This window comes from Hemibagrus wyckioides, linkage group LG02, assembly GCF_019097595.1.
Source record: "Hemibagrus wyckioides isolate EC202008001 linkage group LG02, SWU_Hwy_1.0, whole genome shotgun sequence".
Taxonomy (NCBI): Eukaryota; Metazoa; Chordata; class Actinopteri; order Siluriformes; family Bagridae; genus Hemibagrus; species Hemibagrus wyckioides.
The window spans coordinates 24,402,327-24,427,799 of NC_080711.1; the positions used below are offsets into that span (position 1 = coordinate 24,402,327).

A 25,473-nucleotide genomic window follows, 5' to 3' on the forward strand; every position below is an offset into this window, starting at 1 on the left:
AATCGATTCAAAGACTCGGCTCATGGGAATCAACACAAGAACCTGACAGTGCAGGCGAACAGACGGACGCACCGAGTCGAGTGATGGATATTTACGTCATTAAACCGGACATTTCCGAGATTTAATAACAGAAATATAATCGTGGATATTTTGGAGCGACCTGCAAGATTTTTCCATACATTTGGAGGTGACATTTGTGGACATATTCCCTGGAAAACACCAACGTATCCAGGTTCATTTGCTACGTTGAATCCTGTGAGCTCCACAGATGCTAGCAATATTAGTCAGCTAAGCTAGTTTATGCTAACCTTATATTAAACCTGACAACCTGTGAATGAGCAAATGTAGCTAACTGTCCGCGTTGTCTTTCAATGAATTATTATTATTTTTACTAAAAAAAAAATCACTAGTTCATCATTGAGTCATCGACTGCACAGGAGGATAAGTGTCTCGCGCATTTATTAATTTTGACAGCTAGTTAGCAAGCTACAGGAAGATTAGCGTCGCTATAGAACCTCAATTAGCCCAATATATATATATATATATATATTTTATAGTTTAGACCTGATTTCTTGTACTTCCTGTATAAGACAAGGAATTCCGATTTTATATATATATATATATATATGTATGTGTTTAATATTATTGTAAAAAAAAAAAAAATCTAAACGACAGCATACTATGTTCTTTGTGAAATGCGTTTGTTGGTTAGCTAACAATGCTTAGCGAGTGTGCTAGCTGATTAGCAAACAGACAAATAAGCTGTTTCATTTCTTCATATTTAATCCGCCTACATAATTTAGGGTGCATATGTTGGGGTTTATATTATAGTTATAATAACAACAACAATAATAATAATAACAACAGTAACATTAATAATAATATCGTAGTGTTATTTCCCAAGCCAAGTAAGTAGTATGCGTGTAGGCTAGTTAAAGCTAATAAACGGCGCTAGCATAAAGGAGGCTGTAACGTTAAAAATAAAACTTGCAGTGTTGGTGACTATTTCGTTAAGGAAAGTGACTTCTCCTGCAGATATCTTTGTTTCTAGGCTTTGTGCTTTGTTGTTTCTCTGGACTTTAAATATAATCAGAAGAAAGGAAGCGCGAAGCTAATGTGAGCTAGCTGGAGTAGCTAGCTTGTACGCTGTTGGTTCTGGATGAATTTAGTCGGTTTTATGACACACGGTGAACATCTGGACGCTCGCGGAGGTTTGCTGGACCTTGTGGCTCTGATGTGAGCAGGATGGGCTCTCAGGGCAGCCCGGTGAAGAGCTACGACTACCTGCTGAAGTTCCTGCTGGTGGGAGACAGTGATGTGGGGAAAGGAGAGATCCTGGACAGTCTGCAGGACGGATCTGCGGAGAGTCCATACGCCTACAGCAGCGGTGAGTCCAGCAGCACCACCACCAGGGTTTATTCATACACAAACAACACTCTCCACAAGGTTGTGGGTTCAAGCCCAGCAAAGTTTATTCTTAATATTCTGCATAAAGGTGTGGGTTCATGTTCAGCTTCACCATCAAGGGTTGCTTTTGTACACAAAAACAAACAGTCCTCCAGGTGAATAAACCGTCTCCTTTGTGTTCATGCTCTCCGTTCGTTCCAGTAAAAGGGCTAGAAACCTTTTCGAGTCCTTACTGTGTCTGGACATGCTGGCAGGTGTGCAGTTACAGAAGCGTAAAGAGAAGATGCAGTGGCGCTTTAGTCTTTTAGTCCGTCCTGCTCTGTCCACCTACTCATCAGTACTGTACGCTTTTCAGAAACGGGTCACCTTCTAAAGCTGTCCATCACCGCCTCGTAGACCGCTGACTAGCCGAGTAGAGGTGATGCCGTAACTCGTCGTATTCCAGCTGTGTTGCGTTTTAGGACTTCGTGTAGAGAGTTTGCTTTGACGTCTCGAACTGCTTCTACACTGGATTTCTCTTTGATGAAACGAAGAGTAACCTGTTCACGCAAAGTGACGTCACCACGAGAATCGCTAAAACATCAGAAATATTCCAGTATAAACACAAGTATTGTGTTTCAGGGTGGAGGTTTGAGTCCTTACATTATAATATGGCTTTAATGTTACCAGTCTAACGGCTGTTTTATGCTTAGGACTGAGTTTGGAGTCACTGGTTTGTTTTTTTCCCTCCAATCCCAAATTCTTGTCTGTGGTCCAGTTGGAAAAATGCCGGAGTTTTCCTTTAGACAGTGGTCACATTTTCCAAATCTCAGTCTGCAGAGTGGTGACGGAGAAAACGTTGTGGTTCCGACACTAATATTAAATCGAATGTGGTTACTTATTTTGTGTGTGTGGAGTGACTTTCCCCAAGACGAAACATCCAGCCGTACGTTCTGAACTCTGAGTCTTTGTGCTCCTGTAATAATAAAGAGTTTAAGCTGCTGTGTAGCGCACTACAGATTTAATGTGCTTTAATGTTCGTGAAGAAGCGTCGTGGACGAGTCTCCTGCTCAGAACGTCGTCTCCTCCGACAGAATCATGAGCTGAACCTTATCTAATCTGACAAGGGTTTGTTTTGAACCTGCCCGTGTGTGTGGCTGCGTTGCGTAACACACTTCGGTGCGCTGCGCTCTTGTGGGTTTCTTTTATATGCAAATTTTTTGTTTAGCAATTAAAGGAAAAAGGCAGGAGTGGAGGACAGTGATGTGACAAAAAAAATCCTGTCACGAAACCTGAAAGCATTTCTGCGGCATACGTTATATCTGCAAAAATTAACTGGTTTAAAATTTTAGTAATTTGAATCTTTCGTAATAATAAAATAATGTGGCAATTTTAAAGGTTTCTTTAACATTAAATTGTTTTTAACATTAAATCGGTTGAGGTTAAAGCTTTTAATTTATATAAAAATATCCATCCGATATGATACAATGATATTGTGATAAATGTTACAGGGTTTTTAGGGTTTGTTTTTACAATAAAGTGTGTGAACGCTGGAGATAAAGGCTGCAGACCCAGTTCCACTAAGAGTTCAGTCATTTTTTTTAATGCCTGGATTTCTATTAAAAAAATGCAATAAATGATTTAATTGAACAGAACAGTTTAAACCAGAAATAATGAAACAGGACGATGTTTGATCAAATATTACTGTAATTCTGCTTCTTGGCAATTGTTTTGGCATTGTTCTGTTGATTACAGTGAAGCATATCTTCAGATGAATTCAAATCTACTAAGAAATTTCTTTACCAATGAGAATTTACTGAAATCAAGTCATTTTGCAGCGTCTGATTTTGCCAGAGAGCGAGAGGTCAGATAACTGGCTCTAGAGCGAATGTTCATTTGTGTTAAATTTTGATGCAAAAAGCGTCATCACTGGATTATATCTTTATTTTGGACAACGCTGTCTAGCTTCCATACAGAGAAACGTCCAGTAGAATCTCACTGGGAATTTGGACAATGTTAGCTCGTTAAATCCCACTGGTGTTACGATGCAGGAGCAGTTTTTTTTACAGGAAGTAAGCACACATGTTCACTTCCTCCAAAATCTCAGCACCGCATTCTGTCTTCTGTTTTTCACACTTCTGATTTTCAGTGTTTTCCTAAAACTTTAAAATCCTTTAAAGAGGAAGCGGACCACCTTTCTGCACGTGCTCGCATTTAGTGAACTCTCTCCGAGTGTCTTTCTGATCCACGGCTGTGTCAAAACCGTCTAGACAGACGGACAGACAGATCTGATTCGAACCCCTGAGCCTTCATTAAAATCTGCAGCGAGCGGCGTTTCTGTGGCGTGTTTACACTCCGAGGCTTTCTTGGGTTGAAAGAGCGCGGCTGTAAATATTTAAAGAGCCGAGCTGCTGCAGCAAACAGAGGTACTTTAGTGAGCTACTGATAGACACTGAGTTTCTGAATTTTCATGTGCTGTGAAGTTCTGGATTGTGATTGGCCAGAAGGTGTTGATTAATTCTCCATGACAGCAGATACAGCTTTACGTTAATGCACTCCTTCTAACTGTCATATATTATCATCGTTTCTATAATAACGGCTTGATTGGGAGGAGTCTCCAGTGTTTGTGCTTTCTCATTAAGAAAAGAAAAGTCTCTATCTATTTAGTTATTTGGTTTGAGAGAAACAGAAGAGTGAGTTGTTTCACATTGATATGACTCCGAGGTTTGCAGCTGCATCACTGTCAGATCTGCTGTTATAAAAAATGAATCGTTTCAGGATTCAGCAGCGATGTAGTGTATTTGTGTAAAATAAAATCTCTCTGCACTCTCTGCTGTTGGTTCCTGGGAGCGAGGCGTCTGGAGGAGCCCAGATTGAGCCGGTAATTACAGCGTGCCACCACCCACGGAACGGACCGTGTCTCCGTACAGACGTGGCGTGTCGATTTAGTTTAGGCTCCAAAATGTAAAACAGTGAGCGATCTAGATCAACTCCTCTCATCTCTCAGGAGCGTTAATAATCAGTTAGAATCAAAATTAAATTTAATCTTGGTGAAACAACTACAGACGTCCTACATACCCACAATTTCAGGTTCTGTTTGTGAGGGAAACGTCGTTTAAGGTTCTATATGGACACTTGAACATGGAGTTACTGCAGATGGAATGAGTGTGTCTGTATATTTATCCTGAATGTATGAATAAACATGATTATGCAAATTCGGAAACGCCTCCATCTCCAGATGCCCTAATTTATCTACCTTAACTCTGCAATCAGCCGCCTAGCTCACGTTTAATTATGGGATATCACGTTCCCAAGACAACCAACATCTGTTCATCACTAAAGTAGCTAAGCTGCATAGTTAGCTGGTTAAGCTTGTCATGCTAAATGTTGTCATTTTCATATTTCAGCAAACAGAGGTTCCCCCAGATCAGTTTTACACAGAAAGTGTTTAATTTCTAAAGTGTGATTTTATTCTGATCAGAATAAGAACAAGCACACAAAGATTTCAGAGAGACATTAAGATTTTGAGCCTCCGAGACTCGAGGACGAGCAAAAAGACTGAAGGTTCTCGTCATCAAAACTTTATGAAGCCTCTCCAAACCCATCTGCTCTATTTTTCCCTCGCAGACTCTATCTGCTTAAAAGCATGTCACTTCCTGTCTGGACGTTAAACGAATGCCAGCACAGTGTAATTTTGGAGTGAATGAACTTTGCAGATGTCGGCCAGGAGACGGGCGGTGTGACACATTCACGCTGTGTGTCGTAGACCATCTGGAAATAAGACACTGTTACAGCCCTGTTCCTGTTCTCTTTAAAAAGAAAGCTTGAAGGTGCAAAGCAGGCCAGAGCGGCTCCTCACGTCCTGCCGTGTGACCGAGTGTCCTGTACATCTGCATTTTAAACTCTCGTGTTTATAGCAAGAGTTCGAGCTGAGATTAGATTATATTCTGACTTCATCCAGATCCAGAATGGCCGATTTCAGCTCCGGTCTCAGGAAGTGTTTTAGACTGATAAAATTAACCCGAGTGCTGGAGGAAGTGGAGTCACTCTTACAGAACACTACGGCACTTAACATCAATATTAATGACCCAGAGAATGACAACAAAATCTCTTCTTTCATCCAGACGCTTTATTTTCTCTCGTCTTATTTTTTGCTCAGGAATCGACTACAAGACCACAACAATCCTGCTGGACGGAAGGAGGGTGAAGCTTGAGCTGTGGTAAGTCTGTCAACAGAACGCACACACACACAATTTGAGAACAGTAATGACATACATCTGGTGCAATGTCAATGTTTTTGCACGTGATACACAAACGTGTAAGCTGTAGTGGGCGTGGTCAGCGGGAAACCGTGTCACTATGGAGAAGTGTTTAGTACTTCTGTAAATGCTAACTGGTGGGTGACTCTGTAAATGTGTTATTGGAGCAAAACCAACTGACCACACGTGGAATTTGTGGTTGTAGAAAATAGTCACACGTGTGAATAAAAAAAAATCACAGAAACAAATGCTTTAGAAGTTTTCAGCTTTTTTCTACAACATGGTCAAACTCCTAAAGCATTATAGTTCTATACATTACTAATGTCTGATTTTACCTTGAGAAATTAGTGTCAGTCATTTTCATTCAGAGAGAAACTACCAAAACAGACACTTTCAACATCAGAGAAAAATAAAGTGTCATGAATCCAGCTTTCACCTGATCATCTTCAGTACTTTGCTTGTCAGCTAATTTGCATCTCTCATCTCCACCCACTCTGCCCCCCAGTCTCCACCCACTCTGCCCCCCAGTCTCCACCCACTCTGCCCCCCAGTCTCCACCCCATTCTCCAGCCACTCTGCCCCCATTCTCCAGCCACTCTGCCCCCCATTCTCCACCCACTCTGCCCCCCAGTCTCCATCCACTCTGCCCCCCAGTCTCCATCCACTCTGCCCCCCAGTCTCCACCCACTCTGCCCCCCAGTCTCCACCCACTCTGCCCCCCAGTCTCCACCCACTCTGCCCCCAGTCTCCATCCACTCTGCCCCCCAGTCTCCATCCACTCTGCCCCCCAGTCTCCACCCACTCTGCCCCCCAGTCTCCACCCACTCTGCCCCCCAGTCTCCACCCACTCTGCCCCCCAGTCTCCACCCACTCTGCCCCCCAGTCTCCACCCACTCTGCCCCCCAGTCTCCACCCACTCTGGCCCCCAGTCTCCACCCACTCTGGCCCCCAGTCTCCATCCACTCTGCCCCCCAGTCTCCACCCACTCTGCCCCCCAGTCTCCACCCACTCTGCCCCCCAGTCTCCACCCACTCTGCCCCCCAGTCTCCACCCCATTCTCCAGCCACTCTGCCCCCATTCTCCAGCCACTCTGCCCCCCATTCTCCAGCCACTCTGTCCCCCATTCTCCATCCACTCTGTCCCCCATTCTCCATCCACTCTGTCCCCCATTCTCCATCCACTCTGTCCCCCATTCTCCAGCCACTCTGTCCCCCATTCTCCAGCCACTCTGCCCCCCAGTCTCCAGCCACTCTGCCATCCACTCTGCCCCCCATTCTCCATCCACTCTGCCCCCCATTCTCCATCCACTCTGCCCCCCATTCTCCATCCACTCTGCCCCCCATTCTCCATCCACTCTGCCCCCCATTCTCCAGCCACTCTACCCCCCATTCTCCAGCCACTCTGCCCCCCATTCTCCAGCCACTCTGCCCCCCATTCTCCAGCCACTCTGTCCCCCATTCTCCAGCCACTCTGTCCCCCATTCTCCACCCACTCTGTCCCCCATTCTCCACCCACTCTGCCCCCCAGTCTCCACCCACTCTGCCCCCCAGTCTCCACCCACTCTGGCCCCCAGTCTCCATCCACTCTGCCCCCCAGTCTCCATCCACTCTGCCCCCCAGTCTCCACCCACTCTGCCCCCCAGTCTCCACCCACTCTGCCCCCCAGTCTCCACCCCATTCTCCAGCCACTCTGCCCCCCATTCTCCAGCCACTCTGCCCCCCATTCTCCAGCCACTCTGCCCCCCAGTCTCCACCCACTCTGCCCCCCAGTCTCCACCCACTCTGCCCCCCAGTCTCCATCCACTCTGCCCCCCAGTCTCCACCCACTCTGCCCCCCAGTCTCCACCCACTCTGCCCCCCAGTCTCCACCCACTCTGGCCCCCAGTCTCCACCCACTCTGGCCCCCAGTCTCCACCCACTCTGGCCCCCAGTCTCCACCCACTCTGCCCCCCAGTCTCCACCCACTCTGCCCCCCAGTCTCCACCCACACTGCCCCCCAGTCTCCACCCACTCTGCCCCCATTCTCCAGCCACTCTGCCCCCCATTCTCCAGCCACTCTGTCCCCCATTCTCCAGCCACTCTGTCCCCCATTCTCCAACCACTCTGTCCCCTATTCTCCATCCACTCTGCCCCCCAGTCTCCAGCCACTCTGCCCCCAGTCTCCAGCCACTCTGCCATCCACTCTGCCCCCCATTCTCCAGCCACTCTGTCCCCCATTCTCCACCCACTCTGCCCCCCAGTCTCCACCCACTCTGCCCCCCAGTCTCCACCCACTCTGCCCCCCAGTCTCCACCCACTCTGGCCCCCAGTCTCCATCCACTCTGCCCCCCAGTCTCCACCCACTCTGCCCCCCAGTCTCCACCCACTCTGCCCCCCAGTCTCCACCCCATTCTCCAGCCACTCTCCCCCCCTTCTCCAGCCACTCCGCCCCCCATTCTCCATCCACTCTGCCCCCCAGTCTCCACCCACTCTGCCCCCCAGTCTCCACCCACTCTGCCCCCCAGTCTCCACCCACTCTGCCCCCCAGTCTCCATCCACTCTGCCCCCCAGTCTCCACCCACTCTGCCCCCAGTCTCCACCCACTCTGCCCCCAGTCTCCACCCACTCTGCTCCCCAGTCTCCACCCCATCCTTCAGCCTCTCTGCCCCCATTCTCCAGCCACTCTGCGCCCCATTCTCCAGCCACTCTGTCCCCCTTTCTCCATCCACTCTGTCCCCCATTCTCCATCCACTCTGACCCCCATTCTCCATCCACTCTGTCCCCCATTCTCCAGCCACTCTGCCCCCCAGTCTCCAGCCACTCTGCCCCCAGTCTCCAGCCACTCTGCCATCCACTCTGCCCCCATTCTCCATCCACTCTGCCCCCCATTCTCCATCCACTCTGCCCCCCATTCTCCATCCACTCTGCCCCCATTCTCCATCCACTCTGCCCCCCATTCTCCAGCCACTCTACCCCCCATTCTCCAGCCACTCTGCCCCCCATTCTCCAGCCACTCTGTCCCCCATTCTCCAGCCACTCTGTCCCCCATTCTCCAGCCACTCTGTCCCCCCTTCTCCAGCCACTCTGTCCCCCATTCTCCAGCCACTCTGTCCCCCATTCACCAGCCACTCTGTCCCCCATTCTCCAGCCACTCTGCCCCCATTCTCCATCCACTCTGCCCCCATTCTCCAGCCACTCTGCCCCCATTCTCCAGCCACTCTGCCCCCCATTCTCCAGCCACTCTGCCCCCCATTCTCCAGCCACTCTGCCCCCCATTCTCCATCCACTCTGCCCCCCATTCTCCAGCCACTCTGCCCCCATTCTCCAGCCACTCTGCCCCCCATTCTCCAGCCACTCTGCCCCCCGTTCTCCAGCCACTCTGCCCCCCAGTCTCCACCCACTCTGCCCCCCAGTCTCCACCCACTCTGGCCCCCAGTCTCCACCCACTCTGGCCCCCAGTCTCCATCCACTCTGCCCCCCAGTCTCCACCCACTCTGCCCCCCAGTCTCCACCCACTCTGCCCCCCAGTCTCCACCCACTCTGCCCCCCAGTCTCCACCCCATTCTCCAGCCACTCTGCCCCCATTCTCCAGCCACTCTGCCCCCCATTCTCCAGCCACTCTGTCCCCCATTCTCCATCCACTCTGTCCCCCATTCTCCATCCACTCTGTCCCCCATTCTCCATCCACTCTGTCCCCCATTCTCCATCCACTCTGTCCCCCATTCTCCATCCACTCTGCCCCCATTCTCCATCCACTCTGCCATCCACTCTGCCCCCATTCTCCATCCACTCTGCCCCCCCATTCTCCATCCACTCTGCCCCCCATTCTCCATCCACTCTGCCCCCCATTCTCCATCCACTCTGCCCCCCATTCTCCAGCCACTCTACCCCCATTCTCCATCCACTCTGCCCCCCATTCTCCAGCCACTCTGTCCCCCATTCTCCAGCCACTCTGTCCCCCATTCTCCAGCCACTCTGCCCCCCATTCTCCAGCCACTCTGCCCCCCATTCTCCAGCCACTCTGCCCCCCATTCTCCAGCCACTCTGTCCCCCATTCTCCAGCCACTCTGTCCCCCATTCTCCAGCCACTCTGTCCCCCATTCTCCAGCCACTCTGTCCCCCATTCTCCACCCACTCTGCCCCCCAGTCTCCACCCACTCTGCCCCCCAGTCTCCACCCACTCTGGCCCCCAGTCTCCATCCACTCTGCCCCCCAGTCTCCACCCACTCTGCCCCCAGTCTCCACCCACTCTGCCCCCCAGTCTCCACCCACTCTGCCCCCCAGTCTCCACCCCATTCTCCAGCCACTCTGCCCCCCATTCTCCAGCCACTCTGCCCCCCCATTCTCCAGCCACTCTGCCCCCAGTCTCCACCCACTCTGCCCCCCAGTCTCCACCCACTCTGCCCCCCAGTCTCCATCCACTCTGCCCCCAGTCTCCACCCACTCTGCCCCCCAGTCTCCACCCACTCTGCCCCCCAGTCTCCACCCACTCTGCCCCCCAGTCTCCACCCACTCTGCCCCCAGTCTCCACCCACTCTGGCCCCCAGTCTCCACCCACTCTGCCCCCAGTCTCCACCCACTCTGCCCCCCAGTCTCCACCCACTCTGCCCCCCAGTCTCCACCCACTCTGCCCCCATTCTCCAGCCACTCTGCCCCCCATTCTCCAGCCACTCTGCCCCCCATTCTCCAGCCACTCTGTCCCCCATTCTCCAGCCACTCTGTCCCCCATTCTCCATCCACTCTGCCCCCCAGTCTCCAGCCCACTCTGCCCCCCAGTCTCCAGCCACTCTGCCCCCAGTCTCCAGCCACTCTGCCATCCACTCTGCCCCCATTCTCCAGCCACTCTGTCCCCATTCTCCACCCACTCTGCCCCCCAGTCTCCACCCACTCTGCCCCCCAGTCTCCACCCACTCTGCCCCCCAGTCTCCACCCACTCTGGCCCCCAGTCTCCATCCACTCTGCCCCCCAGTCTCCACCCACTCTGCCCCCCAGTCTCCACCCACTCTGCCCCCCAGTCTCCACCCCATTCTCCAGCCACTCTGCCCCCATTCTCCAGCCACTCTGCCCCCCATTCTCCATCCACTCTGCCCCCCAGTCTCCACCCACTCTGCCCCCCAGTCTCCACCCACTCTGCCCCCCAGTCTCCACCCACTCTGCCCCCCAGTCTCCATCCACTCTGCCCCCCAGTCTCCACCCACTCTGCCCCCCAGTCTCCACCCACTCTGCCCCCCAGTCTCCACCCACTCTGCCCCCCAGTCTCCACCCACTCTGCCCCCCAGTCTCCACCCCATTCCCCCGCCCCTCTCCCCCCATTCTCCAGCCCCTCTGCCCCCCATCCTCCCGCCACTCTGTCCCCCATTCTCCAGCCACTCTGTCCCCCATTCTCCATCCACTCTGTCCCCCATTCTCCATCCACTCTGTCCCCCATTCTCCAGCCACTCTGCCCCCCAGTCTCCAGCCACTCTGCCCCCAGTCTCCAGCCACTCTGCCATCCACTCTGCCCCCCATTCTCCATCCACTCTGCCCCCCATTCTCCATCCACTCTGCCCCCCATTCTCCATCCACTCTGCCCCCCATTCTCCATCCACTCTGCCCCCCATTCTCCAGCCACTCTGCCCCCCATTCTCCAGCCACTCTACCCCCCATTCTCCAGCCACTCTGCCCCCCATTCTCCAGCCACTCTGTCCCCCATTCTCCAGCCACTCTGTCCCCCATTCTCCAGCCACTCTGTCCCCATTCTCCAGCCACTCTGCCCCCATTCTCCATCCACTCTGCCCCCATTCTCCAGCCACTCTGCCCCCCATTCTCCAGCCACTCTGCCCCCCATTCTCCAGCCACTCTGCCCCCCATTCTCCAGCCACTCTGCCCCCCATTCTCCAGCCACTCTGCCCCCCATTCTCCAGCCACTCTGCCCCCATTCTCCAGCCACTCTGCCCCCCATTCTCCAGCCACTCTGCCCCCCATTCTCCAGCCACTCTGCCCCCCAGTCTCCAGCCACTCTGCCCCCCAGTCTCCAGCCACTCTGCCCCCCAGTCTCCACCCACTCTACAAGTTTATCAGAGTTCTGTAACTCACTCGCTCGTCTCCTTTTCATCTCTCTGCCTGCTGAATGTCAGATCAGGGCTTTAAAGTGATTAGGAGTGATGAATGGAACGTCTTAGAGCTTTTAGTGGTGATACAGAGCCGAGATGGACCTCCTGTCAGACCGCAACTGCGGTCAGACTTCAACATCCCCATCAGTCTGCCGGAGATGAGGGGGCGGGGCTTCGGCGCTATAATAGAAAAACGGGGCATGTGTTGATGTTCAGTATGGAAAAGTAACATTCTGGACTTCCTGTTGATGGAGAGTGATGAGTAAGGCTCTGTGAGAAGGAGTGGGAAAGTGCTGATGGGTTTCTCAGTCAGGAAGGCAGTGCACTGTAGTGTGTGTGTGTGTGTGTGTGTGTGTGTGTGTGTGTTGCTCTGTAAGCCATTAGAGCTGAGCATTTTTAGAGATGGTGTTAATGTGCTGCAGAGAGAGAGAGACAACATAGCATTAAATCTGTCACTCAACACCACCCCCAGGAACAAACCGCAGTCTTTTCATGAACAAGTTTCTGAAGATAATCATGTCTTACAGACCCATAGAACAAAAAAGATGATGAAATTCAGCCAGTATTTTTTTTTATCATCACAACTGTCCAGAAATTCCAAATATCCCTGAGATCTGCTCTGTTCTAACTCACGAGTGGCTCAGAGATCACAACGTGTTCTTGTGTTTTGTCTTGTTGCAGGATTTACCTTTTTAATGTAATTTCTGTTAAGTGTGACATGAATGCTGGAACCTGATTGGTCAGTAGGTGTGCGTCATGTTTAGGAAAAGCAGTTTCAGTAGCTCTAATATGAATGACAGGTTTATTTTAAGGCATTCATAAATATCTTTTGACATTTCTGGGTGGTTTTGGTTGTAAGGACTTTGTGAGAGTCTCAGTTTTCTGGGCAGAGGAATTTATCTCGGTGTGTGTGTGTGAGGGAGAGAGACGGACAGACTCTCGGGCGTGTCTGGTCCTCGGGTTCACAGTCAACACAGCAAGTGTTTATGTGCAAGCATTTTACATATTTCCCATCCGTACACTTCGTGTGTGTGTTTTTGTCTGTGTGTGTTTTTGTGTGGTCCCAACACGACCTAGAAGGCTGTTAGACTGGTTTTGTGACTGGTTGTGAGTCGCTGAGTCATTATTTAGAACGAACCCCACTGCTCTGTGCAGGATCGAGAACATTCTGTCAATATCATGACGGTGAAGGAGAAAAGGCTGTGGGAGTGTTTCATGCCCTGACATGTCCTGTCTGTGTTTACAGGGACACTTCGGGCCAAGGACGCTTCTGTACCATTTTCCGTTCCTATTCCAGAGGTGCACAGGTGAGTGACCCAGTGCTGGTCCTGCTCCAAATGTAATAGTGCGAAAAAAGATTCTAAAAAGCTTCTGAAAGATACGTTTGAAGGAGCAGAAATCATCCACATTGTCTAAAAAAAAATTAAATGTATGCAATAGAAATAGCCAAAAAAATTAAATTACACATAGATAGATACTTTATTCATCCCAATGGGAAATTAACGTCTCGTATAGTGATCAGTTTATATACTAATCTGTTTGTTTGGGGCTGTGCCCATTAAACCTAATCATCCAACAGTCCATCCTTATATAATTCAACTTGATTGAAGTTCCACAAAGGGCTAAAATTCTTTTTAAATTTCTTTTTGTTTTTGATAAAACATTTAGACTGAATACCTTAAGTCTTTTCAACTTTTTTTAAGTAGATTAGACAGAATCCCTTTTAATTTAGATAATCATCTTGACCTTAAAGATTTTTTTAACCTGTCTAGAAATGTCCTCATGAAACATTGAAAGAAAGAAATGTGAATTTAAACATTACTCAAACCCAGAGTCATGGTTTTATCCTCTGCAGGGCATCCTGTTGGTGTATGACATCACTAACCGCTGGTCCTTCGATGGCATTGACCGCTGGATTCGAGAGATCGATGAGGTAAGATGCTAACCGTGGGGGTCAAGGGGCTTATTTTCCCCAAATAATGTAGATAGAACAAAGATGTCATGTTTATTATTTAAGTTTCTGTGGAAATGTCTTAGTTCACCACTTCCAGTGTCCATGGTTACTCAAAGAATGACAATAATTTAAATTAAACTTCATTTCATTTCAATTTTCAACCCAAATGATGTTAGATGTGCAGCCTATTGTCATTTGTGTTAAAGTATTGGCACTCTTTGTGGCTCTCACATTTGCTTTTTATCATTAGAGAAAACAAGTTATGTGTTTAGTTTCATGTCCAGGAAAAAGAAAACAACTTGAAAATGTTGAGTAGAATTTTATTTATGCGCCAGGATTGCAGCCTGTGCTTATTTATGGCCATTATTAGGGGTGTGTGTTTGTGCTGCTGTTATGTAGAACAGATAACACACACAGACACACACACACACACTCCTGATCTTTCACCATTTCCTGTAGCAGTATTGTGTTCATGTATTTCTTCATACGGACACCATGAGCCTGAGAAATAGAGGACAGGAATTTCTCTTTCCTGCACTATGTCCCACACACACACACACACACACACTCTGCTTCTTTCATTTAAGTGTAGTAAAGTTTTATTTGTGTTGCCACTTTGTAAAAGATGGTGATCATGTGGTGCAGTATATCACTTAATCTTTCTTTCCTTTGTGTCTGAAGCATGCTCCTGGGGTTCCTCGGATCCTGGTCGGGAACCGGCTACACTTGGCATTCAAACGTCAGGTTCCCACAGAGCAGGCTCGCTCCTACGCCGAGAAGAACGCCATGACATTCTTTGAAGTGAGTCCGCTCTGCAACTTCAACGTCATCGAGTCGTTCACAGAGCTGTCGCGCATCGTGCTCATGAGACATGGCATGGAGAAGTTCTGGAGGCCCAACCGAGGTGAGTCTCTGTCTGTCTGTCTGTGTGTTAGAAAGAAAGAGGGGCACAGATTGATATGTCTTTAGACCACGCCCCTAAAATTTAGCCATCATCTTATATACTCAACCTCTGCTTTATTGGGAACACCTGCTCATTTCTGTAGTTCTCTAATCAGCTGCACCAGGTATGTAATCATGCAGATACATGTCAAGAGCTCCAGCTAATGTTCACATCAAACATCAGAATGAGGGAATCTCTGTGACTTGGAGATCATGGCATGGTTGTTGGTACCATGTGGGTTGGTGTGAGTGTGTTTTTTTTGTTTTTTGTTTTTTTTTGTTTTTTTAAGAAACTGCTGATCTTCTGCTAGGATTTTTACACGCAACAGCTGAAGGTCACATGGTCTTGTTCCAGACTTCAGCTGTCCAATGTGAGTGAGTCTGTGCCCATGACGGCCTCAGGTTCCTGCTCTTGCCTGAGGAGAGGCAAGCTCGAGCAGTGGAATTTGATGTGGTCTGTCGTAGCTCTGTAAACAGATTAGTTGTCTTACCTTAGACTTCCTGTCAGGTATGTTAAGTATAAAGTTCTGTATAAACTCTAGACACTGTAGTGTGAAAATTCCAACAGGAGATTAGCAAAAAAAAACCTCCAGACCAACCCAAGTGGTATCTCCAACCATGCCATGATCTCCAGGTCACAGAGCCTCATTCTGATGTTTGATGTGAACATTAGCTGAAGCTCTTCACATGTATCTGCATGATTATAAACTTTGTGCTACTGCTACATGATTGGCTGATTAGAGAAGCACAGAAACGAGCAGGTGTTCCTAATAAAACAGAAGGTGTGTGTATAAGATGGCGGCTCTATCATGGGCCATGGCCTACAGACATGATGCCAATCTGTGTAGCAAAGGGGGGGAGATGCATACATCTGTTCTCAAAGTGTACTGCTCCTGTGTTGTGCTGTTCTGCTGAGGTACAGAGTATGGAGTCGTGGGATTCAGAGAAATAGGAGCGTGGTTGGATGAAGTCGAGTTTCCGTCACCACCCTGAAGTTGATCATTTCCTGTAACTGCTCGAGCCACAATTGTTTTATTCCTCTTATACTACAGAATTCTGCAAATTGTTTCAATTTTTATTAATTACAGAACACCACCATTTTTTTGTTTATAATTACAGTTAATTTTGTGGAACATCAGGGAAAGAAGTTAGTTCCTGTTCTCTTACATGTTTGCAGTAATAAACAGTTGTTTCCTCACCAGTTTCTCTTTATTCTCTTTCAAAGATTATTAACGAGACAAAAGAACACTGCTTGGAGAAATCACAAAGTGGAAACGCCTCTGTCCTAAAGTTATCAGGACACTTTGTAAAAATTCCAGCTTTAACTTCTGTACATGTTACTGAGAATAAACTGAGAATCTTCAGAAAGCTTCACCATATCAACATCCCTGTGCATGACTGGTCACTATACAGACCATGACCTACTAGATTCTACTGACTATTAATACATTGTTGTTTCTACAATAACAGATCATTCACATCCAGTTATCCACTGTATATAAGTTCGAGCTGTTATTAAAGAAACGATGGTATACTAGATTGTTTTTATTGTAACAGCTTGACAAGGTGAAGGTCAGCATTCTGTAACAGTCAGATGTAAAGCTGTAACTTTGGCAAAAATAAAGTTTCGACATATTCAAGGTACAGGAGTTTACAATTTCCGATTTCTCAGTAACAAACAAAGCTGAGCTGAATTCTTCAGTCTCATTAACTCTGAGAATAAAGGCTGGTGAGGGAACCACTGTGTATAGAATCTCTAACAAGTGAGAACAGGAGCTAAATTGTTTCACTGCTGTTCCACAAGATTAAATATAACCATAAACAACTTAAAAAAAATCAGAAGTGTTCTTTAATTAATAAAAACTTGTAATGTTTGGAACATTTGTGGACATTACAGGAAAATGATCAGCTCCAGAGTGGAGTATTTTATCCCTCACTGAAGTCTAACAACTGAGTGATGAGGCTATTCTACTCCACTTTCACTTGGAAATCTTGGATAAGAGATGTACTTATCAACACATTGTTCAGACTACAGTACAAATCATTTCCAGAATCTGATTAATGGTGTTACAATAGCCTCATAACTCACGTGTTGGACAAGTAAGCAATAAAAGGTTTTCACTTACCTTTTTTTTGCTCGTGTTGAATCTTAATCACTGCATCTGTTTGGACATTAAAATATAAAACACGTAAAGATTACCCAAGTCCCTCCCCCTTTCAGCCCTTCACTGGAAACAGGAGACTTGGTTTATACAACAAAGTGTGTTGATTAGTTTATCATTTAATCTGTTTGTTTTTTAACTTTAAAGACCTGTGTTGCCACCATGATGACTCTGTTCTCTATTTACCTTTCCAGTGTTCAGCTTGCAGGACCTGTGCTGTCGCGCCATCGTCTCCTGCACTCCGGTGCACCTGATAGACAAGCTGCCCCTTCCCGTAGCCATCAAGAGCCATCTGAAATCCTTCTCCATGGCCAACGGGATGAACGCTGTCATGATGCACGGACGCTCCTACTCGCTGGCCAACAGCGGCGGCAGCAAAGGCAACAGCTTGAAACGCTCCAAATCCATCCGGCCACCACAGAGTCCGCCTCAGAACTGCACCCGAAACAACTGCAAAATCTCCTAGCCTGGAAAAGGCGGGGGAATGATCCAAACCCCGCCCCTAAAACGCTCCCTCGGAACTCTCGGTAGGATACGGATCACATCTGCTGCGGTCGGTCATACTTACTACAACATGTACACCTACACATAGAGCTTTCTGAACACCTCCTGCGTCTGTCTGGTGGAGAATCTGCAGAGCGATGGGACATCGTGAGATGGTTAGGTTCTTCAGTCAGCTTGTTAAGCTTTGGTTTGTTAACAGCATGTTTTTCAGTTCCTGAAAAGAGTTTGAACAAACTCGCCAGAGATTTCGCTTCTTTTGTTCAACGGATGGCTTTTAATTATCACGGCCATGCCACGCATGCTACGTTACACCACGGTTTAGAAGTGCTAGCATATCTGTGAATTGCACTGTGAGGTGGTGGTTCGCATGCACTATGATGAACATAGAGTGTGTGACTGCATTTCGTTTGATTTTCTTCTCCTAATGTCAGTCATTTCTGGAAAACCACACATCACCTTGAGCACCTCCTCAGGGGACCGTTTTTGTGTTGACCCCATTCAACTGTCTTTATTCTTCTACTTCCCAAAAAAAAAAACCCCAAAAAAACATTGTCCTGCATTATTATTATTTTTTTTTTTACTGGAACACGTCCCTTTCTGGATTTTTGCCCCTAAACAGCCCTTATGCCAAACCCTCTCTAATCCCGTCTTACGTAGTTGACGTTTTTGGTTTAGTTTAATGCTCCAGTGCATTTGAGTTCAGTCTCTCCAGTGTTTCTGACTCTAGTGTTTGTGTGATTGACACATAAGTTTCAACATGGCTCCCTAAATTAAAAAAAAAAACAAAAAAAAACTATTACAGTAAGGTCTAAGGGTAGTTCCGAACCTTTGTTCAAAACTAATATTGGCTTAATTCTAAAACCCACTTTTCGAGATCAGCTGGAATAATACATTAGACGCCGGTATGTTACACTTTCCTCAAGGTTCGTCATATCCGTACACCATCAGAGACACACCTTTTTGCAGAACTCTTCCTTGTTTTTTTCAGAAGAAAAATCTGCGGAGTAAAAAGTTCACTTACAAACATGTTTTGCTAGACGTCTAGATAAATTAAACAGGTTTTATGGGGATTTTTTTCTCCCTTACAGCAGGGAATCGTGTTGCTTCTCGTCTTTAATAATCACACACTCGGGTGCGAGAGAAGAAGCGCTGGAGTATTTCCTTAAATGCACTGGATCAATCTGATGTTTTATCTTAATGTGAGCTGAAACAGTGTTTCTGTAGCAGTGTTACTCTAAAGATCAGTTCTCTTCACTCTGCACCACACGGTTTTCATTCAGTTTTCTGAGGAACATAAATACGGCGATTTCATGATTTGATTAAAAAACGCAGAGCGAAGATCTTATGAATATTAAGCACAAACCTTATATCAATATCACCCTCTTTTTAAAAGAGCAATCAGAAAAAGACCCCCACTACGAGCCTATTCCTAATTATTGTGATGAATTATTTACGAATCTAGTGAAAGGAGCAGCGACTTCTTTTTAATCCTGATGAATAATAAATTCCCCATTTTGCAAATCTGCAGATCTTCAAATCAGCCTTGAAAACACTGCATGGAGTCTTCAGGTTCTCTCTCTCTATAGCTATCTCAGGGATTTTGCTCATACCCTCCCCGATGGATAACCGTGCCACGTCACAAATAGAACCTTTGCTTTTACCTTTTAAGCTATATGCACCTTACGTGCTCGTGTTTGGAGAGAAACAAAGTGAAGTAGGATCCTGCGCTTGATCCGTCCGCTTTAGCTAGGAAGTGACAGAATCCGGTGTGAGAATGTAACCCGTTGTATATTATTTAGTGAATTTAAAATCAATCTACAGTCACCTTTTAGTCTGTAACGTTCATTCTGGAGGACTGTGACATAGTTAGGAAAAATCCTTGGGTTTTGTAAGGTGAGTCTTGGTTTTATTTTGTGATGCATCTAGTTTAATCTTTGTCTTTTCTGAACCTCTTTGTTTGCTTTTAAAATGAGAGATTGTTTTCCCCACACAGATTAAACCTATAAGTGAACAAATCAATTCACATTTATTACATTTTACTTTATTTTAATCTGGTTTAATCTGTGTGTGGAAAATGTTCCCTGATGTCCTGTGGGTTTGGCTGAATAAACTGAAAGGGATGAACAATGTGAATGCAGTCAGCACACACAGTTGTAAACACTATTTTTTTCTCCTTGGGTGTAAGCTAAAAGCTGCTGAGTAATTTAAGGAATCATAAAAATGTTCTTGGAACGATGAAACCGAACCATTTTTAAATTATTGACTGTACAGTTCTTAGTGTATGGGAAAAAAATGACACCTTTTTTCACAATAAAAAAATGGACAGTATAATTTTGTTGTTTTATTTCTTGGTGGTTACGACCACGCATAAACATTTTAATATTTGGAAACTAAACTTTTTTACAACTTTACATAATGTGAAATGATTTTAAGTGTATGAGCTGTGTAACGGAACGCTGCCACCTACTGGACAGGATTCTGTATGACAATAAGGAGTCTCCACCCTGAACCACAGTTCCTGTCCTTATTTTCTCTAGAGAAGAGATGAAGTTTGTAGAGTAACCGTTAAGTCAAGCAGCAGGCCGGTGCTGGAACACACAAAAGGCCAATAACGGACTTCCGTATCTGGCGGAAATCAGGTCCGAGCCTCGGCTCATCGAGGAGTTCGTGAAGAATCTCGTAATTACTCACCAACACAAGGCCAAAAGTGTTTAAAACATTCTCACATTTCCAATGGCAAGGTGTTCATCCAGTTTTGATTAAAGTATGTCCTCTCTGTGTATTCCTGAAAGAGGGGAAAATGTTTTCTATTTAATTTAAAAGTAGACCAAGCAAACAGCACTTTGTGATTGAAATCATTAGCATGTTTAGGTACTTTTCACCGTTCAGTCCGTCTGCTCATATTTAAATTGGTGATATTAAATTGGCTTCCATTTTGGACCCACACAGAAAGACGCTTCTGAAATTAATTCTAAAAACTGTAATTAATTTGACTGATTTCTTTGTTAATTTCTGTGGCCATGGCTGTAAATGTGTAACAGTAGCATATCTTTAAGTAAAAGGTGAAAGTATCACCCCTCCTATAGGACATCTTATATTAGTTATAGTATTATATCCATGACTTAAAAAACCCTAGAACAATATTACACACCACTCTTATTATTTCTTAATGTCCAATTGTTTTATTCATTTATTAAGATTCGAAGCCTGACCTCTGTAGTTTAATATTTCATAAACACGTTAGAAGGAAAGTCAACAATGAACGTTCTCTCCCTTCTCAGCAGGGCTGCATGTCCTACAGCCCTCTCAGTATTATAGTGTATTATTCATGACTGGTTCGTCTTTCTAATTTGCCCTGACAGTGTTGTGGAAATGCACACAAGGCCATCAAATCCATTCAGCACAAAGTCTAAAATAGCGTTGGAGATGTGTGGTGATGGAGGATATGAGTGTCTAACCTGGGGACTGAAGGCTGCGGTGGCTCTCCTCTGTTTCTGAATGCTCTGTAATCTGTTCAGTAGGAAGGTCTTGTCTTTACCCTCCTAACAAAAATGCAGAAGGTAAATGGTCTATAAATAAAGGTATATCCTATAAGGAAATCTCTTTTGCACAGTATGTCAAACAAATAAAAAAATGCCCTCACGTTGACAATCTGCTCACGTAGAGTCCGGATGAGTTGCTTCCTGCCTTGAGTGACTTGCCACAGGAAGTAAGTCAGAACTCTAAATCAGGAGAAAGATATTTACACTGGTTTTGGAGGACAAATGTCTCTACAAACCTGTATACTTTGTGTGTGTCTCAATCAGTCCCCTAGTTCAGTAGTCAGAGCACTGGTCAGTGAGTCGGCCATTTTAAGGGCTGCCTCAACTGCAAAATCCTTCCAGTATACTAAATGGTTTAAATGACTTGGCTTTGTTATTCTGTTTGCTGATTTGTTGTTGTTATTGTGTTTTGCACTTCTCAGCCATCGTAATAAATGCCAAAGGTAACATTTTACAACCCGAGTACAGTCATGTCGCCCGAACTGTGTACACGATTCACTACCTAGGTGATGCACCCTGTAAAGCTTATCCTAGGCTAGTGTACTTTATGATTTAACATCATAAAACTGCACTTAAGCATCATAAATCCTTTATCTTCAGACTTGCATTAATGAAGCATACTTTTCAGACTGGACTGAGATTCAAAATATTCAGTCCGTTCCAGCTGTTTTCATGCAGGCTGTGAACGTGTGTGATGACTGGAAACAGTTCATTTGGAAGAAAAAATTAAATTTTTCATCTGATCAATAGTGTAAAAGAATGAACATTAAAAGCAACTCTGTGTGCAGGTACTGAATGAGACCCGAAGCTCTGATATAACAAAGAAGAATGAAGCTATAGAAGAACGACAACTTCTTCAGACCTTTGACCTTGCTCCTGTCTGAATCAGTTCTAAAATCTCATCACTTCACCTGCTGGATGTTGTGATAATTCACATAAATCCTGTAGAGATTCAAACACTTGCTCTTGACATTTAATGCTAATGAGAATCTTGGACAGGCGCACGGACAACATGAGAACATAATGCCTGCAGCACTCAGGGCAGAGGAAGAAGAAAGATAAAACAGGACCAGTTCAAATGGAAATCTAAAAAAATATCTAAAAATATCTAGAAAAAATAGTTAAAACCCCACCTCTACACTAAAACAGAAAAGGAAACCCCACCTATACACTAAAACAGTAAAGGAAACCCCACCTCTACACTAAAACAGAAAAGGAAACCCCACCTATACACTAAAACAGTAAAGGAAACCCCACCTATACACTAAAACAGTAAAGGAAACCCCACCTCTACACTAAAACAGAAAAGGAAACCCCACCTATACACTAAAACAGTAAAGGAAACCCCACCTATACACTAAAACAGTAAAGGAAACCCCACCTATACACTAAAACAGTAAAGGAAACCCCACCTATACACTAAAACAGTAAAGGAAACCCCACCTATACACTAAAACAGTAAAGGAAACCCCACCTATACACTAAAACAGTAAAGGAAACCCCACCTCTACACTAAAACAGAAAAGGAAACCCCACCTATACACTAAAACAGTAAAGGAAACCCCACCTATACACTAAAACAGTAAAGGAAACCCCACCTCTACACTAAAACAGAAAAGGAAACCCCACCTATACACTAAAACAGTAAAGGAAACCCCACCTATACACTAAAACAGTAAAGGAAACCCCACCTATACACTAAAACAGTAAAGGAAACCCCACCTATACACTAAAACAGTAAAGGAAACCCCACCTATACACTAAAACAGTAAAGGAAACCCCACCTATACACTAAAACACTAAAGGAAACCCCACCTATACACTAAAACAGTAAAGGAAACCCCACCTATACACTAAAACAGTAAAGGAAACCCCACCTATACACTAAAACAGTAAAGGAAACCCCACCTATACACTAAAACAGTAAAGGAAACCCCACCTATACACTAAAACACTAAAGGAAACCCCACCTATACACTAAAACAGTAAAGGAAACCCCACCTATACACTAAAACAGTAAAGGAAACCCCACCTATACACTAAAACAGTAAAGGAAACCCCACCTATACACTAAAACAGTAAAGGAAACCCCACCTATACACTAAAACAGTAAAGGAAACCCCACCTATACACTAAAACAGTAAAGGAAACCCCACCTATACACTAAAACAGTAAAGGAAACCCCACCTATACACTAAAACAGTAAAGGAAACCCCACCTATACACTAAAACAGTAAAGGAAACCCCACCTATACACTAAAACACTAAAGGAAACCCCACCTATACACTAAAACAGTAAAGGAAACCCCACCTATACACTAAAACAGTAAAGGAAACCCCACCTATACACTAAAACAGTAAAGGAAACCCCACCTATACACTAAAACAGAAAAGGAAACCCCACCTCTACACTAAAACAGTAAAGGAAACCCCACCTCTACACTAAAACAGAAAAGGAAACCCCACCTATACACTAAAACAGTAAAGGAAACCCCACCTATACACTAAAACAGTAAAGGAAACCCCACCTATACACTAAAACACTAAAGGAAACCCCACCTATACACTAAAACAGTAAAGGAAACCCCACCTATACACTAAAACAGTAAAGGAAACCCCACCTATACACTAAAACAGTAAAGGAAACCCCACCTATACACTAAAACAGTAAAGGAAACCCCACCTATACACTAAAACAGTAAAGGAAACCCCACCTATACACTAAAACAGTAAAGGAAACCCCACCTATACACTAAAACAGTAAAGGAAACCCCACCTATACACTAAAACAGTAAAGGAAACCCCACCTCTACACTAAAACAGTAAAGGAAACCCCACCTCTACACTAAAACAGTAAAGGAAACCCCACCTATACACTAAAACAGTAAAGGAAACCCCACCTCTACACTAAAACAGTAAAGGAAACCCCACCTCTACACTAAAACAGTAAAGGAAACCCCACCTATACACTAAAACAGTAAAGGAAACCCCACCTATACACTAAAACAGTAAAGGAAACCCCACCTATACACTAAAACACTAAAGGAAACCCCACCTATACACTAAAACACTAAAGGAAACCCCACCTATACACTAAAACAGTAAAGGAAACCCCACCTATACACTAAAACAGTAAAGGAAACCCCACCTCTACACTAAAACAGTAAAGGAAACCCCACCTCTACACTAAAACAGTAAAGGAAACCCCACCTATACACTAAAACAGTAAAGGAAACCCCACCTATACACTAAAACAGTAAAGGAAACCCCACCTATACACTAAAACACTAAAGGAAACCCCACCTATACACTAAAACACTAAAGGAAACCCCACCTATACACTAAAACAGTAAAGGAAACCCCACCTCTACACTAAAACAGTAAAAGAAACCCCACCTATACACTAAAACAGTAAAGGAAACCCCACCTATACACTAAAACACTAAAGGAAACCCCACCTATACACTAAAACACTAAAGGAAACCCCACCTATACACTAAAACAGTAAAGGAAACCCCACCTATACACTAAAACAGTAAAGGAAACCCCACCTATACACTAAAACAGTAAAGGAAACCCCACCTATACACTAAAACAGTAAAGGAAACCCCACCTATACACTAAAACAGTAAAGGAAACCCCACCTATACACTAAAACAGTAAAGGAAACCCCACATATACGCTTAAAAATGAGTTTTGACAAGGTGCAGGATACTCTACCAGGCTGTCTCTTGAGCTGTGTTCTAGCTTTTGCATTATGGATGCTATCTCTTTTTTAAGAAAAAATGTTGCACATTGTTTCAGTCTGTTTGTAAGAGGTTTAGAACATAACCAAGATATAAAAATAGTGGCCTGATGTCACCGTTAAAGAATAGTTATGTTAATTAAATAACTATAATCACATATATAGAGTGGATGAGACTACAATACAAAAATGTTTCACTCTTTGAAATGTTCACATAAAGCTGTCCCGGAAACACGAAACAATCATCCATTATCCTTTCATCACCTTCCCTGTATCTGGATGTTTGATGTAAACACTAGAATGCTTAAATGCTGAGCAGTGAGCAAAAGATCTTACAGGACAATGAGAGTGATGAGGTAGAAGAACAACTCGTTCCTCAGCACATGCTCGAAAATCCACCAGGCCCACTCAGATCCTGGGATGTTGTGCACCGTGTCCATCCACTGGTGGACAGTCTGGAAAGGTTTGTCCAGACCCTGGAAAGGTCCACACTGCTCAGAAGGCTTCAGGCTACAATATAAACACAAGGGCGGTGTTCAGAAGCGTATACGTTATACTATAAACCGTATACTGCACCATATATACTGTATAATTGACACTACTGCATGTTGTCTACATTTCTCTACTGTTTTAAGACACAATAAAAAATGCATTTTACTAATATTAAATGTGTTAATTTGCTGCTAGTATTTATTTATTTATCACAGAGAGAGAGAGAGAGAAGAGAGAGGGAAGAACTGTTTATGGCAGCTGTAATGTAAGTGACAACAGGAATTTATCTCTCTAAAATTACACAACATGAAATCTAACTTTAAACTTAAAATGTTGAATATGGAAAATGCCGGAGCCAACAAGCACTGCAACTCGTAGATTAATACACTAGTTAACACTAAAATGTTTTTATATAAA

At 45.4% G+C, this 25,473-nt stretch overlaps 2 protein-coding genes across 2 annotated transcripts in view; one reads left to right on the plus strand and one right to left on the minus strand.

Annotated features, from left to right (window-relative positions):
- On the plus strand, positions 1 to 19,608 carry rab40c (RAB40c, member RAS oncogene family). The gene is made up of 6 exons (XM_058408954.1): positions 1 to 1,387; positions 5,546 to 5,606; positions 12,962 to 13,022; positions 13,571 to 13,648; positions 14,351 to 14,573; positions 16,968 to 19,608. Exons 1-6 carry the CDS (start codon positions 1,246 to 1,248, stop codon positions 17,237 to 17,239), a joined length of 837 nt encoding a protein of 278 aa, XP_058264937.1. The 5' UTR covers positions 1 to 1,245; the 3' UTR covers positions 17,240 to 19,608.
- Positions 19,606 to 25,473, minus strand: part of tmc5 (transmembrane channel like 5) — a 21,596-nt gene continuing 15,728 nt past the window's right edge. The window contains exons 14-17 of the mRNA XM_058408914.1: positions 24,901 to 25,074; positions 20,921 to 20,999; positions 20,736 to 20,819; positions 19,606 to 20,062 (exon numbers count right to left, since the gene is read on the minus strand). Of these exons, the coding sequence (XP_058264897.1) occupies positions 20,000 to 20,062; positions 20,736 to 20,819; positions 20,921 to 20,999; positions 24,901 to 25,074 (400 nt within the window). The 3' untranslated portion in view covers positions 19,606 to 19,999. The remainder of the gene's footprint in view (positions 20,063 to 20,735; positions 20,820 to 20,920; positions 21,000 to 24,900; positions 25,075 to 25,473) is intronic.

What these genes read in the sequence shown, in the direction of transcription:
- rab40c (XM_058408954.1), top strand. Translation starts at nt 1,246, where the DNA reads ATGGGCTCTCAGGGCAGCCCGGTGAAGAGCTACGACTACCTGCTGAAG. An exon ending in TCCATACGCCTACAGCAGCG is followed by an intron (nt 1,388 to 5,545) that starts GTGAGTCCAGCA and finishes TTTTTTGCTCAG; the next exon opens with GAATCGACTACAAGACCACA. An exon ending in GTTCTGGAGGCCCAACCGAG is followed by an intron (nt 14,574 to 16,967) that starts GTGAGTCTCTGT and finishes TTACCTTTCCAG; the next exon opens with TGTTCAGCTTGCAGGACCTG.